General features: G+C 40.9%; 1 protein-coding gene across 3 annotated transcripts in view; it reads left to right on the forward strand.

Annotated features, from left to right (window-relative positions):
• The window catches only part of HECW2 (HECT, C2 and WW domain containing E3 ubiquitin protein ligase 2), a 414,063-nt gene that overhangs the window by 273,511 nt on the left and 122,486 nt on the right, over positions 1 to 18,066 (forward strand). For all 3 annotated transcript variants that reach the window (XM_067741145.1, XM_067741144.1, XM_067741146.1), the window contains 4 exons: positions 2,480 to 2,622; positions 7,874 to 7,974; positions 8,412 to 9,761; positions 11,049 to 11,144. In XM_067741145.1, the coding sequence (XP_067597246.1) occupies positions 2,480 to 2,622; positions 7,874 to 7,974; positions 8,412 to 9,761; positions 11,049 to 11,144 (1,690 nt within the window). The remainder of the gene's footprint in view (positions 1 to 2,479; positions 2,623 to 7,873; positions 7,975 to 8,411; positions 9,762 to 11,048; positions 11,145 to 18,066) is intronic.

Here is an 18,066-nt window from a genome sequence, read left to right on the forward strand (position 1 = left end):
GGTTCCACATACATGCGTTAATATACGATATTTGTTTTTCTCTTCTGACTTACTTCACTCTATATGACAGTCTCTAGATCCATCCACGTCTCAACAAATGACTCAATTTCGTTCCTTTTTATGGCTGAGTAATATTCCATTGTATATATGTACCACAACTTCTTTATCCATTTGTCTGTTGATGGGCATTTAGGTCGCTTCAATGACCTGGCTATTGTAAATAGTGCTGCAGTGAACATTGGGGTGCATGTGTCTTTTTGAATTATGGTTTTCTCTGGGTATATGCCCAGTAGTGGGATTGCTGGATCATATGGTAATTCTATTTTTAGTTTTTTAAGGAACCTCCATACTGTTCTCCGTAGTGGCTATATCAATTTACATTCCCACCAACAGTGCAAGAGGGTTCCCTTTTCTCCAGACCCTCTCCAGCATTTGTTGTTTGTAGATTTTCTGATGATGGCCATTCTGACTGGTGTGAGGTGATACCTCATTGTAGTTTGGATTTGCATTTCTCTAATAATTAGTGATGTTGAGCAGCTTTTCATGTGCTTCTTGGCCATCTGTATGTCTTCTTTGGAGAAATGTCTATTTAGGTCTTCTGCCCATTTTTGGATTGGGTTGTTTGTTTCTTTAATATTGAGCTGCATGAGCTGTTTATATATTTTGGAGATTATTCCTTTGTCTGTTGATTCATTTGCAAATATTTTCTCCCATTCTGAGGGTTGTCTTTTTGTCTTGTTTATGGTTTTCTTTGCTGTGCAAAAGCTTTTAAGTTTCCTTAGGTCCCATTTGTTTATTTTTGTTTTTATTTCCGTTTCTCTAGGAGGTGGATCAAGAAAGATCTTGCTGTGATTTATGTCAAAGAGTGTTCTTCCTATGTTTTCCTCTAAGAGTTTTATAGTGTCCGGTCTTACATTTAGGTCTCAAGTCCATTTTGAGTTTATTTTTGTGTATGGTGTTAGGGAGTGTTCTAATTTCATTCTTTTACATGCAGCTGTCCAGTTTTCCCAGCACCACTTATTGAAGAGACTGTCTTTTCTCCATTGTATATCCTTGCCTCCTTTGTCATAGATTAGTTGACCATAGGTGCATGGGTTTATCTCTGGGCTTTTCTCTCCTGTTCCATTGATCTATGTTTCTGTTTTTGTGCCAGTACCATATTGTCTTGATTACTGTAGCTTTGTAGTATAGTCTGAAGTCAGGGAGTTTGATTCCTCCAGCTCCGTTTTTTCCCTCAAGACTGCTTTGGCTATTCAGGGTCTTTTGTGTCTCCATACAAATTTAAAAATTTTTTGTTCTAGTTCTATAAAAAAATGCCATTGGTAATTTGATAGGGATTGCATTGAATCTGTAGATTGCTTTTAACCATGTTTTTAACCATGTTACCAGTACAAGCCTGATAAGGGGGGGTGTAAGGGATGAGATTATCATCTCTCCATTTGTGTGATTAAGAAACAGAAGCTTAAAATGTTTATGTAACTCGCTATTCAGAGGCTAGTAGTGCTTAAACTCTGCTCCCTTATTCTAAGCAAGTGCTTTTTCCATTAAGAAGATGACTAAACTTTACGGCCCTTTGGTGAAAATAAATTGTTATGACTGAATAAATTTAGTGACCCCGAAGTGTAAAGCTGTCTGACACTATTCATATCACTGTGGTTGCCTGGATACTGCCAGAGGAGGAGAGAAATGGTTCAGGTTAGATTCCTGGCTCCATCACTTACTTTTCCTGAAAGCCTCATCATTAAAAAGAAAATTTTATCTTTGTAATATATGTGAAAGTCTTTGTAAATGAGTAAAGCTCTTTATTTTTATTTTATATCCTTATTAATATCCAATCCAGTTTTCTCCAATGGCATTCTTAAAACAACACATCTTAACCTCATACTTTTATTTTTCTGTCCCAGAAGAAATGTCCCTGTGTGCCTTTTAAATTAAGTAACTTCCATTTAAGCATTGTTTTATTTTAATATAAACCGGGGAAATTATCATATCCTTTAGATGTTCCTACTTTAACCACTAAGTGAAGGAGTATTTTAACCTATGATGTGCAACTTCGAAAGTACCATGGGATCAGGAATTAAAATTGCTGTTAATCAAATGTATCAGTTAAGTCTAAGCCACTCTATAACAAGATATTAAGTATTAAAGAATAAAGATACGTTAAATGTAGTGAGCACTAAAATTGTATTGTGCATAGTTTAATATTTGATAGCATCTCCTAAAACTGTTGAACCAGGAAGGGTTGGATGATCGAAGGGGCTTCCTTTGTCATACAGATCCTAGCTGTTGCTTTTTAGTCTTTGTGAATGTTAATGACTCTGAGTGAATAAAGGATTGACAATAGCTGCAGATTTTTCTGGCAATGTGGACTCTGTGTGTCGTTAGGATTTAAGAGATACTATTTTCTATAATAATAAACTGATATACATAATTTCATATTTATCTTTTTTTGACTCAACATGTTATGTTTTGTTTTCAGAAATATTCCTTTTTCGCACTCCTTACTGATGTCTTAGAAATTGAAATTAAAGACAAATTTGCCAAGAGCCGACCTATCATCAAGCGTTTTCTGGGGAAACTAACCATTCCAGTCCAGAGGCTTTTGGAGCGACAAGCCATCGGGTAATCAGCCGTCACACCTAGGGGTCTTGTTGGGATTAGTTCCTACTGAAGCAACTGAAATGATACTTTGAAGTCCGAGGACTTTTCTTACTGATAAGAAGTGGTAACATAATTCTTTTAAAAAGGAAAGTGCTCCATGCCGCGGAGCGGCTGGGCCCGTGAGCCATGGCCGCTGAGCCTGTGCGTCCGGAGCCTGTGCGTCCGGAGCCTGTGCTCCGCAGCGGGAGAGGCCACAACAGTGAGAGGCCCGCGTACCACAAAAAAAAAAAGAAAGAAAGAAAGAAAGAAAGTGCTCATATACTCATTGAAATGTGAAGGGCAGAAAGCACTTTATTTTAATTATATACCTTTTTTTGGGTTATCTATCTTTTCCACGATGTACCTACCATTATTACCATTTCAGTGTCAAATGTCACAGTGCTCAGTTGTTTTTGAGATATTGAAATCTTGCTATAAAAGTCTCTCCCTAAAGCAAGATCTCCGTGTCAGGTTGACACCTCCTGATCCTGATTAACCCCATCCAGAGAATGTTATTCCTGAGACACCAAAACCACCTTATTTTAGGGCCCTTTAAAACAAAGCCTAGACTCCGAGAAGGTGTTATAGTGGAGCTCTAAGACATGTACATTCGTTCAGACAACTAGAAATTACTTGTTGAGAGAATTTTAAATTTATTTATTTATTTTGGCTGTGTTGGGTCTTCGTTTCTGTGCGAGGGCTTTCTCTAGTTGCGGCAAGCGGGGGCCACTCTTCATCGCGGTGCGTGGGCCTCTCACTATTGCGGCCTCCCTTGTTGCGAAGCACAGGCTCCAGACGCGCAGGCTCAGTAATTGTGGCTCACGGGCCCAGCCGCTCCGCGGCATGTGGGATCCCCCCAGACCAGGGCTCGAACCCGTGTCCCCTGCACTGGCAGGCAGACTCTTAACCACTCTGCCACCAGGGAAGCCCGTTGAGAGAATTTTGAAATGTGATTTGACGTCTGTTTTCTTTCTGTGAACTTTTTGTAAGCTGTGAATCAAGTAGTTAAGAAATCGTAACATGCCTCCATCCCTTACTATATAAATGGTGTATATATTTTCACATGGTAAGTGCCAACAAACCCAGTAACACTGGTGCTCTCAGGTGGCACTGGGGGACATCTTTTTCATTTTAGGAGGACATTATGAACATATGATAACAGTAGTGGTAGTAGCAGCAGTATCAGTGATAACAGTAGTTGTAGTAGTGGTAGCAGCAGTAGTAAACCAAAGTAAACAAAAAAGATGATGAGACCCTATTCTATGTCAGGAGCTAAGTAAATTACACTCATTAGCTCATGTAATCTTCTCAACAACTCTGAGAGGTGAATAATGTGATTATACCCATTCTGGAGATGAGAAATCTGAGGCTAGCAAGCCAGGGGTGGAGCTGGGATTGGAGCAGATCCGTCAGCTCCAGAATCCCAGCTTCTCTGCAACACTAAGGACTGGCAGTGATGGAATACTAGTCTAGCTAACTGAGGAAGGTTGCTCATTCCTATTCACCTTGCAGCTAATTAACTGTTCTATTCTGGCAAGTCACAATTTTTTCAGGCATTAGTTTCCTCATCTGAAAAATAAAGTCTTTAGACCGATGATCTCTAAGACACCTTCAAAACATGAAATTAAGAGATTCTAATGGATTCTAATTCTCTGGCCATCAGAGACAATGGTTGAGCCAGACCACATGAAGTAGAAATATTAGGCTGAAATTCTAGCAGCCTGGTTTAATTTGATAAAACTTGGAAATCGCAGTTATTTTTAAGGATAGCAATTATTGCTTCTAGTAGAGATATTCTTTGGGAAGTTTTTAAAAATTATTTTTAGGATTGATAGAAAATGAAAAATTACGAAGAGTGAGAATTAACTCTCATTGGAAATATACTTATAATTTAGTTTCTGTAAGTATAATCATATAATTTATATAATATCTGTGACACTTGGCAGAGTGTCAATTTATGTATACCAGTAAGAATGATCAAGGAAAAATAAAATCTTGAAACTGGAAATGCTTGAAAGCATTTTGAGTGCTTGAAACTCCTGTTAACTTGCTGGCTTTTCATTCAGTCTTTTAAAGAACTGGACACATAGAGTACTGCCTGTCATGGATTCCATATGTACTGGAAGGAAGTCCAGCATGAATTCGTAAAGTATCAGAATTATGAAATGTTCCTACATAAGTATATTAAAAGCATTGCCTGATACTTAGGGATTTGCTTTATTAAATAAATATGATACTACATGTTAGTGTATTGGCTGTTAGCATCTAAATCTATTTTTGATCTGATTATTACTTTCTATCAAGTAATTGATACGTCTTGAAAAATACTGAGTTTTCTTATGTGTTTTGTAGACTGCAACTCTCTGAAATAGCTGAGGTTTTACACGGTGAGGTTTTATAGGATGAGCTAGAAGTCCTTACTAATTACCTATTTTAAGAGCATTGGTTTGAATGTGACATTTTTCAGAGAGTGGCTTGCATTCTGTCCAAAAGGCACATCACTGTGCCATGCTTTGTCATTTGCTGTGATTACACTAGTGAGAGAATGTCTCAGTCAGACAGTGAGAGTTCTTTGGCACTTATTCTTTATAATGATGTATCATAATAATATATAATATAGGGTACACAATTATCTGTCATGGCAAGAGGCAGGATGAATCAGATGAGACTGAGTAAGAACAAGAAAGAGGTGAATCCCTTGACAGGCACTCACAAAGGATGAAACCCCCTTGACTAGGAATCTCCAAATAGGGAGGCTTTCCTGTACTGATAGATTGAATAGTTGAGTATCTTGTCAGTTTGGGTAAAAAATAGCACTAACACCTGTTAAAATTCTTTTTTCCAAGTAAAGAGTCTCATTTGTTAAATTTATTCAACAAATGTGTGGGTGTGTATACATATAGTGTCTACTAAATGTTAAGCACTGTGTTGGGTATTTGGGATATGATAGTGAGCAAAAGGATGGATGCCATTCTTAGAATCCCTACTGAACATTTACTTGCTAGCTAAAATGCATCACTTTTATAAGCTTTTATCATCAACACCAACACTTTACTTTTATTGGCCAAAGAGGAGGAGAGGAGAGTCAATTTAATTTTAACAGAGAAATGAAGAGTTTTATTATTCCAGGACTGAATGTCCAAAGATGTGGATGAGGAACTGTAATGTTGAGAGTAGGTCCCAGTAGTTTGCTGCTGGGTTCATGCATTAGTGGACAAAGGTGGAGCATCTCTGTGTGTCAGGCACTGTCTAAATGCTGGAAGACAGTGGTAAGAGAAAAAGACATCCCTGCTGTCATTATAGTCATTATAGAATTATTCGAACACGCTAATGTAAAAGCATTTAACATACCTGTAATGTCTAATAGTTAAAAATGCCAGTATATCCCTTTACAGAAAAAAATTTTTTTAAATACCAGATTAAGTAGACAAAACATTATGATAATGATTGCATTGAGATGAGCCATGAGTAAATATCATTAAAATGCATGCTACTGAAAGCCGCCAAGAATCACTGAAAGTGTGCATAAAATGAGATCTGATCTGGGGACTGCAGATCAGGGGCTTCTGTGTCAGATGCATCTGTGTTCTAATCCTGGTTCTGTCACTTAATTGTTGCCTGGCCTTGGGCAAGTTACGTACCCTCCCTATGCCTTAGAAAACAGGGCCACCACTTGCCTCACAGGGAAGATTGAAGGAGATGATGCATGCAAAGCCCTTATCAGAGTGTAAGCACTCAATTGGGGGAAACAAAGCTTTTTAAAAACATCAATCAAAAAATTATTACAACATTTCTAGGGAAGAAAAAGAAAGAAGTAAAGGAAACGATCTCATTATTTTAAGAAAATCTTGCTATGAACTCAAAGAAATTCATAAGAGCTGAACTGGGATTTCACATTAGCATGTAAATGTGTACACGCTAATGTAAAATCCCAGATAACATCTATTTGTAATTGTACGGAGGAGGTAGAGAAGAACAAGCAAAATAGTTATGGAGATTAATAATCAGTAGCTGACCAGAGGCCCTGAAGTGTACAGTGGTGCAAGTATTAGGTAGAGGCCTTGTGTTTTCCTCCTGAAGTTGCCATTAGAGGGCAGTGTGAGAGCACAGATAGTGTGATTTGGTACTATCCCTCTGATTATTTTCCTTAATTAAGAATAAATCAGATTCTCAACGAAAGTTGCTTGCATACAGAGAAATGATGCGATTGTATTTGACTTTGATAAATAAACACGGAATTGAAAAAGATCAACTGCTCCATCCTGGAGGAGGCTGGTAGCCTGAGCCTGGAGCCAAGGTGGGGCAGGAGCTGGGCCCAGTTGTGGTCCCCTCCAGCGCACCTCCAAGTGTGGCAGCGAGACTCCGACAGCTAGTGCAGTTCTCCAACTGTCCCATCAGTATGGCTTACAAGCTGCCTGGAGTATCAATGATAGGCCCTCCAATAATGAGGGCCAACAGTGAGCCCCTTACTTTACAGGTGAGGAAGGGGAGGTGCAACAGCCCTCTGCCTCTCACACAGCTGGAACAGCTGTCAGAGCCCGGCCTGTTCTCACGCTGCTCTCTCCTGACTCCCAGCTCCTGTTCTTGAGGATACAGCAGCACTGTGCCCTCCATGTGATAACCCTTACCTGTGCGCCTCTCTCTCTCTTTTGTTTCTTTTTCTTTTGCTTGGCCGGCCGTGCAGCATGCAGGATGCGGGATCTTAGTTCCCCAACCAGGGACGGAACCTCTGCACCTTGCAGTGGAAGCACAGAGTCCTAACCACTGGACCACCAGGGAATTCCCTGTGCCTGTCTTTTTAGGACCTAACTCCTATCATGCTAAATGCTAAGGAACCAGACCTTCTATACATTTACACTTGAGTCAGAAAACACCCAAAATTTTAGCCCGTTGATGGCTTTTAAAATGCCCTTTCTCTGGTCACTCTTAACAGTGAGAGAGCAAATCAGTGCCCTTTAAAAAAATCATAACAATATTGTACAGTATTGCATTTTCAGCCTTTACTGATACTTTTCCTTGTGACAAGATTCCCTTTTATCCCTGGGTTTATAAGTATTCACTTGTACAAATGAACAAAATTACACTGACTCTTAACATGCCTTTGACCTTTTATTTTCTTGTGAATATGCAAGTTTCAAGATAAATATGTGGGGTTTGGGGGGTGACCTATGGGAAGAAGATGAAGGCTGACACCAGAGTAGTACAGATGAAGGAACCATTTCTCCTCTTGCAGTGACCAGATGCTCAGCTACAACCTCGGCAGAAGGCTCCCAGCTGACCACGTGAGTGGGTACCTCCAATTCAGAGTGGAGGTCACATCTTCTGTGCATGAAGGTGAGATACCTGTATAAATATATTGCCATAGGAAAAACTTGTTAAATCTTACTCTGTTGTCAGTTTACATTTGAACAGAATTGTTTGTATCCTGTTCTGAACATAAAATAGCTATCAAATGATTACCTGCTGAAGTTTTCCAAGCAGATTTAAAAGCCTGTTTATCAAAAAATCTCTCTTAGGTTTTACCTGCATTTGGAAACTGGGATGTGGAATTTACGGCAGTAGTGAACGTGTAAACCTCATATGTCAAACTGACCAGCAATATATGTACTCGTTTAGTAGTGAATAGTAACTCTTAGCAAGTTGGTGATACTGTAAAGAGACCTCAGTGGGATGACTGAATTCTTTGAACTCATTAGTGGCAAAGGAACAGGACATTAAAAGTTCGTTCATTATTACTACTTTGTTTTTATAAATGCTGTTTTCTCCTTCAGATGCTTCTCCAGAAGCTGTTGGCACAATACTTGGAGTCAATACTGTGAATGGAGACCTAGGAAGCCCTTCTGATGAGGAGGACATGCCAGGGGGCCATCATGACAGCACGGTTTGTTCCAATGGACCAGTTTCTGAGGAAAGTGCTAATGGGACCCCCAAGCATTCTTTCAGGACTAGCTCTACTCTGGAAATAGACTCAGAAGAATTAACCTCTACTTCTTCAAGGACCTCACCTCCCAGAGGACGTCAGGATTCACTCAATGATTATTTAGATGCTATTGAACACAATGGCCATTCCAGGTCGGGTGCAGCTACTTGTTCAGAAAGGTCCATGGGAGCCTCTCCGAAACTAAGGAGTAGTTTTCCCACCGACACAAGACTCAATGCAATGCTTCATATCGACTCAGATGAAGAAGACCACGAGTTCCAGCAAGACCTGGGTTATCCATCCTCCTTGGAGGAGGAAGGAGGGTTGATAATGTTTAGCAGGGCGTCAAGAACTGATGATGGGAGCCTGACATCTCAGATAAAGCCAGAAGACAACACGGTGGAGAATGAGGAAGCCTCCACCAATGAAGCTGCTTCCTTCGAGGACAAGCCAGAAAATCTTCCAGAGCTTGCGGAGAGCTCCTTCCCCTCAGGCCCAGTCCCTGATGAAAGTGAGAATGCCCCGGAGTGTCAGCCGAGTGCTGACCAGGGGAGCACTCAGTTGTGCGGCTCTCAGGAGGTAGATCAGCCCACAAGTGGGGCAGACACGGGCACTTCTGACACGTCAGGAGGAAGCCGAAGAGCCGTCAGTGAGATGGAGTCCCTTGATCAGGGGTCTGAGCCTTCCCAGGTGTCCTCGGAAACAGAGCCCAGTGACCCCGCCAGGACAGAGAGCGTGAGCGAGGCCAGCACCAGGCCTGAGGGAGAGAGTGACCTGGACGGGGCCGACAGCTCCTGCAATGAGAGTGTCACCACGCAGCTGTCCTCGGTGGAGACACGGTGCTCATCTCTTGAGAGTGCGCGGTTTCCCGAAACCCCAGCCTTTTCTTCTCAGGAGGAGGAAGATGGAGCCTGTGCAGCAGAGCCCACCAGCAGTGGCCCTGCTGAAGGCTCACAGGGTTCCATATGCACTCCTGGTTCTTTACCTGTAGTGCAGGTGCCCAGTGGAGAGGAGGAAGGGCCAGGGGCAGAATCGGCTACTTCACCTGACCAGGAGGAGGTGGGGGAGGTCTGGCAGCGGAGGGGGAGCCTGGAGGGAGCTGCTGCTGCTACTGAGAGCCTGCCCCAAGAAGAGCATGATGCGGGGCATGCCCAAGGGGCTTGTGAAGGGGCCACTGCCCAGGAGGAGGGCGCGACCGGAGGTAGGATGTAGTAGACAACGTGGCTCGTGGCTCGGGCATACCCGCTCAGAGAGAAGTCTTGTGGTTTTGGCCCTCAGTGGAAATTGTACTGCAGGGCACATATTAGCTGAATTCTTCTCTTTGGGGTTCAACAGCTTTTTTTTTCTTTTAACATCTTTATTGGGGTATAATTGCTTTACAATGGTGTGTTAGTTTCTGATGTATAACAAAGTGAATCAGCTATATGTATACATATATCCCCATATCTCCTCTCTCTTGAGTCTCCATCCCACCCTCCCTATGGATCTTCTTTTGGTGGAATAAGAGGCCTGTCAGATAACAGTCTTAAACTTAGATAATGAACCTCAAGGCTCTGCATCAGTGCGGGCACCTGCTCTGCCTAGAAAGGTGGCCCGGTGGGTGGGGGCACCCCTGGTCCACACAGGCCTGGAGGCCTGGGATGCGTGCCGCGCACCGGCACATTCAGTGCGCCTGGGGCTCAGTCCTCTTGTCTGGGCAGTGTGAAAAAGCATAATGAATCTCTGGCGGGACCTGGGTTTGTAGATACAAAACCAAACAGACTGGCAGCATCTACGTTAGTGTTATCTGCAGGGTTTTCAGGAACATCTTAACTCGCTCCTTATTGCATGAAACTTCAAAACAGAAGGTTAATATGTGGTTTGCATCAAATGTCATATTTTTGCCTTCTGCAGTATAAGAAATGTCAACTAAGTTAGGTGATGCATTCTGACACTTGAAAACAAACTGTTTGAGGATGCAAATTTACACATAAAATTTGTTTTCTGTCTCAATGAATGTGGCTCAGTAGAATGATGCCTTTAAACTGTTCTGTTATAGCTGCATCAAAAAGTCTGAGTATAATTTCATATGCCTGAATAGCATAGACTCAGAAATAGAAATGATTTTCTTATTCTGTTACTTATTTTTCTACCTATCCCCTTCTTTTCTTCCTCCACCGTTTTTTGTTTTTTTGTTTTTTTTCATTATCTTCCAGTCATTGTGTGACCCTAAAGCATTGCTACGTGACTAGGACAGATGCCAGGGTGGGAAAAGGCAGGGGACGGGGAGGAATGGGCCCAGACCGACATCTCCCTAGAAGACCCACTTCTGACTAAGCATCCACCTCCCATTCTCTTCTGTTGTTTCTGGGTCCTCATATGGGAAATGAGACGAAAAAGCGATAAGAGACTAGCCCCAGGACTTTTGTTAGGTGTTTTTTTTCCCAAAGGCTGTTTTGATACTGAAGGGGAAAACAATACTCAGGTAACTGTTTACCTTTAATCCTAGGTTCTCAAGCCAACGGCCACCAGCCTTTGCGATCACTGCCTTCAGTGCGCCAGGATGTTAGCCGGTACCAGAGGGTGGACGAGGCTCTCCCACCAAGTGAGGACCTGCTAACTAAAGGGCTCACCTCGATCAAAGGGTTCAAGGGTGACGGGACCTAAAGGATGGTTGCCCAGTCCCCCAGAAGTAGAGTTCTGGGAGCTGCCACGTGATTTAGCAGATACAGTCTGGAAAGTGCTTAGCAGAAGACTCCTCTCTGGCACAGTTCCACCAAATGAAAGGGTAGCTGGGGGAAAGTAGATACTCTAAAGTAAAAGAGATCCAGATGTTATGGACAATAGGATGTATAATAGAAAAAATTTTAAGTTTGCATAGGCAGTATGAATTTTCAGTTATTAGACAAATAGGTACAATCTCTTAGAAGAACCTTAGCTCTAGGTAATATACTGCTTTTTATTCATTTACAACATTTTAAATCATTAACTACAGGGTCCTGGTTTTTTTCCTTAGGAATATCCAGAGAAGTGTTATTAATTTCAGAAATTAGTCTACTATTTTCTGGACCATGATGATTATCTGGAGATTTGAAAGATATTTCTTTTTTTTTTTTTTTTGCTTTCAAGAAACACGTAGCACTTAAAGGAGAGATGGGTGAGCACTAGGAATGCTGGGAAAGTATTGCGACCTGAACTCCAAGAGCTGAGTGATGCCCATGGCCAGTCATAGTCTGAATGTAATTTAAACTCTATTTAAGTTTCTAGAATCCCTTAAAGCAGTATTACTCTGTGAGAGCAAAGCATTTTGAAGAACAGTGATAAAGCTCAGTAAATACTGTTTTTAAGAACACATTGGAAAATACATCTTTCTGCCTTACTGCTTTTCCTTCTTGTTCACCTTCTCTATTCGCCCATCTTATATGTGATCATGGCAAGAAGTGGATGCTTTTGGCCCTCTGTGTTTTAAAAATGGTGGGACATAGAGCAGGGGCAGTATGCATTTAAAGGGCTAAAATGCTGAGTAGTTAGTTTTGGTGAGTGCTGACAAAAGAGCTGAATGGTGCTTTGTACAGTTTGTCAAAATATTGACTTAATCGTTTGTAAATACTGTTGTGCACAGATCCTCCCCTTGTTCATATATTTGGATAGCTGAGGGTGGTTACTCATAGGAAACATATATTTTAAGCAGTTTTTAAAAATCATCCAAGAGATTAATTAACCATTGTGTCATCTTAAGCAGGTGGAGGGGAAAACTTCCTTACTGTTTACCCTTGGAGAAAACATTAGAGGCAGAAAAGAAAAGTATTCCTGGGTGATATTTAGATATAATTGGAGAAAAATGAATTAGGAACACCAGGAGAGAATTCTGGGAGAGCTTTGTTTACATGAGTATGTGGATTAATAGTAAGTAATCAGAGTTTCAGGCACCTGGACAGGAGGCATAGCATTGCATCAGTGTATGGATAAATGGCATCTTCCTGGCCACATCCAATTGCTCTGAATTTTGTTGGATTCACAGTTTTGGTCTCTAGATTGTATTTAATAAAGACAGGTACTTTCCTGCTGAAATTATGACCACCATTTGTGCTGTTTCCATGCATTTGTTTAAACACTGATATTTGCATTACACAGATATAATGCTAAATTTTAGGATTTAAAAAAATAAACAATTGGCAGTTCATTTTAATAAATTAATATATCCAAAAGGAAAAAAAGCACGTTAGTAGTATATCCAATTTAATGAGTAACTGAGGAACAGCGGCGAGGGGAGGAATTCTTAAGAGTTGTTCCCTCTTGTGCAACTTGCAATTTGCAGATTTGGAGATTTACATGATCATGGACCAATTACAGATTATGGTCTGAGCATACCTGATTACTGTTCAACTCTGTCCTCACACTGCTTTGCCCTCTCCTATTCCCAATCGGTCTCATCTTTTGACAGTCTAATCACTTGGCTGCCTGTGCTAGTTGTACGTCCTGCCCGAACCAGTTCTCTGCCTTCCTTGCCTTACTGGGCAGCTCTGCTACTGTCTCTGGCCATGCCTCTTAACTCAGAGCTGTGGCATTCTGCGTTCATATATTGTCTCTCAGGAGGCTCAGCTAAGGGGCATCCACTTGGAGTATGCAGATTGACCTGTCTCTTAAATGACCTGGCTGAATTATTTTAAGGTTAGGGATTATACTTTTAACATTATTTATTATAATACCTCAGACTTGTATAGTGGTTTACAGTTTACAAAGAATTTTTAGCTTTTTTAAAAAAATTCTTTTTAACAATTTTGTGAAGTAGGTCAAGCAGGTCTTATCCATAATTTATAGATTGATGGGTAGAAATCAAATAATCTGATTCTTTCACTTTATAGATGGAGAAATTGAAGCCCAGATAAATTAAGTAACTTGTTTAAGATTCCATACTAGTAAAAGTTGAGACAGAGTCTCAAACATTTTTTTCTACTCCATGATCTAAGGTTAGAATGGTAGGGACTGTTGTGTAGGTAGATGAATGTAAATTCTGAAAGTTTGGTTAGCGGCAGAGTGGTGACATATCTTGGTATGTTATCTATTAGGCACAAGAATCACCTGAAATTAGAGGGTTTGGGGGCTTCTCTGAAACTGCATTATATTGTGTTTTGAGGGCAGACCTAGGAAGGCTGAAAAGATGCTCAGCTTTCTTCTTCCAGGTGAAGATCACTTAGCAGGACCCTTCTCTGGGAGGTCCCTCAAGTATAAGAAAAGTGGTGACAGTGACAGTACTAGCGACTGTCTTTTGGCCCAGATGGATTTGCTCTGTTAAGCATCTGTATTAGACTCAGACGTGCCTTTTCCTCTCTGTATAGGTCACTATCCACACACCTGCAGGACAGTCTACTGAAGCATGATCCCCCCCCCACTCTGGATTCTTTTTCTTTTTCCTTATTATTATTGTTGTTGTTATTTTAGCTTGTATTTGCCTTAAAAATACCCATGTACTAACATACAGTGAGGAAACTACCCAGTAAAGTTTGCTTCTCTCTGAAGATTTGCAAACTCAACTAAGGGGATTTAGAGGTATCCTTGCTATGCCTCTTCACTCTTATGGCTGATGGCATGGTCGTCTGTGTGTCAGGGTTATAAGTTAGTCTCTGAACGTCTGTTTGATCTCTTTTTATGTAAAGCAGGTTTTCTTGTTTGTTTGCTTCTTCTTCCAGCCTTATTCCTCCTATCTCAGGACCAGGGAACAGATGTTGGACAGAGACCACTCAGCTGTAATGATGATCGATCGATTGGTTCTCAAACTCTTACTCTTGCGTTAGGCCATGGACCCCCTGTGCTGTGACCTTGTGGGCTGTGTAACCTCAACCACTGGTTGAGAGACATTCTGATGAGCCATACAAAAATAAGAAAGCTCTGGTTCTTAAAGGTGGCATGGCACTATTGAGAGCCTTCCAGGGAGGCAGCTTGAACTTGAATATGCACTGAGTGCCTTAAGAACCTGCTGTATCTTCTTCTGAGGTGATTCATAGGCTGGCAGCTGGAGGTTGTTCAGGGCTGAAGCCCACTAAAATGTCATCAGCATAATGAATCTTGGTCTTTTTAGCATTAGGATAAGTGGAAAAAAATGGCCAGCTCAGCCCCTTCTGAAAAACTATTTTAGTTTTTTCTTTTTTGGCTCCAGTGTAATTGTGACTTAACCCATTACTGTACTTGGCTCCAGTGTAATTGTGACTTAACCCATTGCTTACTGGAGACAACAGGAAACTGTTGAAAGGTGTTTTTCTCCCAAAAGGGTAGGAATAGGAATAGATTCCGGATGAACAGTCCACAGTGAACTCTTATAGGATCCCAGGCTTATTGCCATATTTTTAGGACTCGTGTATTATTTATGTGGTGGGTTCAAATGAGTAGCTCTGGAAAAACACAGGGCGATGTTTATCATTTTTGGTGGTTGTGCACTTTTGTTATTAAAGCATCCTTTGAAATGAAGGTTTAAAAGAAGGTAATGAATCTGAAAAATACAATTAATCTTATAGAATTTCTACTCTGTTTAAAGCTAGGGGCTCTTATTCTCTAGAACCTAAAAGTTAGTTTGGAGAAAAAATTCACACTTTTAATCTAAAAAGCTACTTCCTTAAAAATCGAATATTAAGGTCCAAATTATGCAGCTATTTGAGATTTTTTTAACTTTTTATTCAAATATAAGGTACATGCAGAAAAGAGCACATTCAGCCTGCTGAATTCTCCCAAACTGTGCCCACCCAGGCAATCAGCACCACATCTGTGGTCCCTGGGAGGCCACTTGTGCCCCGCTACCAGTCTCCAACCCCCACTCCTGAAGAGCAAGGGGACCTACTGTCCTGACTCCCCAGAGCACAGACAAGTTTAACTTACTTTCGTACTTTATACAAATGGTATCATACATCTTTGAGTGTTTAAATAAGGAAAAAATAATCCATTAAACACTGATTTCTGGCATCTATTACAAAGCTTTTTTTCCTTAAAAGTACCCTTAGTTTATTGTAACTTCATCATCTCACCATTTTGGTGAGAATACCACGGTTATTATAATTTTTACAGTGGGTTTATAAACTTACTTCACAATATTCAGGTACTTCGTTTTCCTTAATCCAGTTACAACCAGGTCAGTTCCCTACTCTTAGTCCTCTCACCGCTTTGAGTTCCGTAGTAGACACTTCAGTGCTGGCTTCCCCTGATATGTGATTCATCCTGTCTAGACATTGACCTTCTTCCCAGTCTCAGCACTCACTGAGATATGTTCACGTCTTCATCTAATCACCTGGGTGGCCCAGTGGAGACCAAGGTCTAGTTTGAGAGGAGCGAGAAAGAAGAGTGATGAGATGAAGAGGGGCCATAGTGATGACCCCTGCCCCCTGCCTACATATATTGATTCTAAAAGTTGAAAATATCTAAGACCTGCCCAGCTCTACCTCCCTGCATCTGGAATTAATGCTGTGACAGTGGCTTGGCATAGATTTTCATGCTAACTCTCTGACTTACCCTTAATATCCAGCTATTTAAAGGGGGCTATTATATTTGAATCTCAGGGTGTCTTAAGTGTACACTTGCTCCTGGATTTCAGTTTGGGGTATTTAGGCTGAAATTTAGTTTCTTGCGAGCCCGCACTTCATGACTTCTAAGAAATCCAGCATTAGCTCCATGGGTTTGTCCAGTAAGTTAGCTGCTGTCTTAAGTTCTTGCTAATTTACGTCAGTGTTCCTCAAATTTTAGTGTGTCTAGGAATCACCTGGGAAGTTTGTTAACAATGTAGATAACTGAGTCCTGGCTTCAGATAGTCTGATTTTGAAGACCTGGGGTGTGTCCTAGGCATCTGCATTTTTATTGGTCCTCACAATGATTCTGACACATACTGTCAGAATCCCACACCTTGAGAAACATTCTCTAGATAATAGTTTTCAAACTTTATTATTGCTGTGAAGCTCTTTATGGAAGTGAAATCTTATGTGGAAGACTAATATGCACAACAGATAATGTTGGAGCTGCAGTGTTTAAAGTGGGGTTGGCAGGTGGTTCAGCAGCCCTACTCCTCAGGACCCCAAAGCCCCTGGCCCCAAAGGCTTAATTAACTTAGAATCTATTTTGGAAATTCTGGCCTAGACGTAAGATGTTGCTAGGACCTTCCTGAACCTAATGTGATAAAATGGGTGTCATTGCAGATTCATGTTATTTTAGAACTGAAAGGGACCTTAGCAATGTTTACCTCTGTCTTCTAATTTTTTAGGTAAAGAAACTGTGGGCCATAGAGATGTAGTAATTTGTTGAAGGTCATGTAGCAAAGGTATGACAAAGCCATGGCCAGATACAGGCCTTCTACTTGCTAATCTAGTGCATTACACACACACAAACGCATTACACACACACACACACACACACACACCCAACACATTGCTGTCAGTCTCGCTGCACACTGATTATGTACCCCAGTTTACAGTGTGGCAAGACAGGGAAGTAAATGCCAAGATCCTAGTCTTCTAACCCTGCCTGTGTGATCTTAGCATTGTCTGTGAAAGAAACTGATACCAGGCCATGTGTTCTCATATGCTTTCTTAACCAAGAACAAACCAGGCCTCATGTAAATACTTACAAGATATTAAAGCAACCATACCCCCACCCCCACGAATAGATAATGATAGATAATGATAGAGGACTGACCTTCCTACAGGCACCTCTGCTGTCTTGCCTGGATGGAAGGGTATTGACTGCTTGGGTAAGAGTAGATATGTAGTTCACGAATGAGTCAATAGCATAACAGTCTTTCCCAGTTCAATGCCGAGTGTCCACTTGAAACCAGCAGTATAGCATTTCTCTTTATGGGGACTTAAGTAACAACCTCAATTTAAAGATATGATATTTGATAGGGAGAGTCTTAATGTGCATCCAACATCCCATATTCTTAGAAAGCAAATTTTTGGACCTTGTTTTTCCCATTGCATAGAAATGTCTTTATTGAGATACAAATGAAGGTTATTCCTGGCCTTTGTGGAAAGTGAATACAAGATCATTTTTTAAAATTTTTATTGGAGTATAGTTGATTTACAATGTTGGGTTAGTTTTAGGTGTACAGCAAAGTGAATCAGTTATATATATACATATATCTACTCTTTTTAGGTTCTCTTCCCATTACAGAGTATTGAGTAGGGTTCCCTGTGCTATACAGTAGGTCCTTATTAGTTATCTATTTTATATATAGTAGTGTGTTGATGTCAATCCCAATCTTCCAGTTTATCCCTCCCCCCGACCCCCCGGTAACCATAAGAAGAATCATTTTTTAATAGCTTTACGTTATTTAAATTATTTATTCATTCATTACATGCTATGTGCAAGGCACAGTGGTGAATATATTTGGAGATACCCCCTCCTCCATTTTCCTACCCATGTGGCCCGCATACAGGTCACATTTCTTGGGGTAAATTCTTGTATAGTTTATTCAAGGAAAAAGTTCCATCTTTGAAGATACTTTTCTAATATTCTTTTGTCAGAGAATGGAAAGTATGCAGCAGTGTGTTTTC

This window comes from Pseudorca crassidens, chromosome 6, assembly GCF_039906515.1.
Source record: "Pseudorca crassidens isolate mPseCra1 chromosome 6, mPseCra1.hap1, whole genome shotgun sequence".
In the NCBI taxonomy this organism is placed as follows: domain Eukaryota; kingdom Metazoa; phylum Chordata; class Mammalia; order Artiodactyla; family Delphinidae; genus Pseudorca; species Pseudorca crassidens.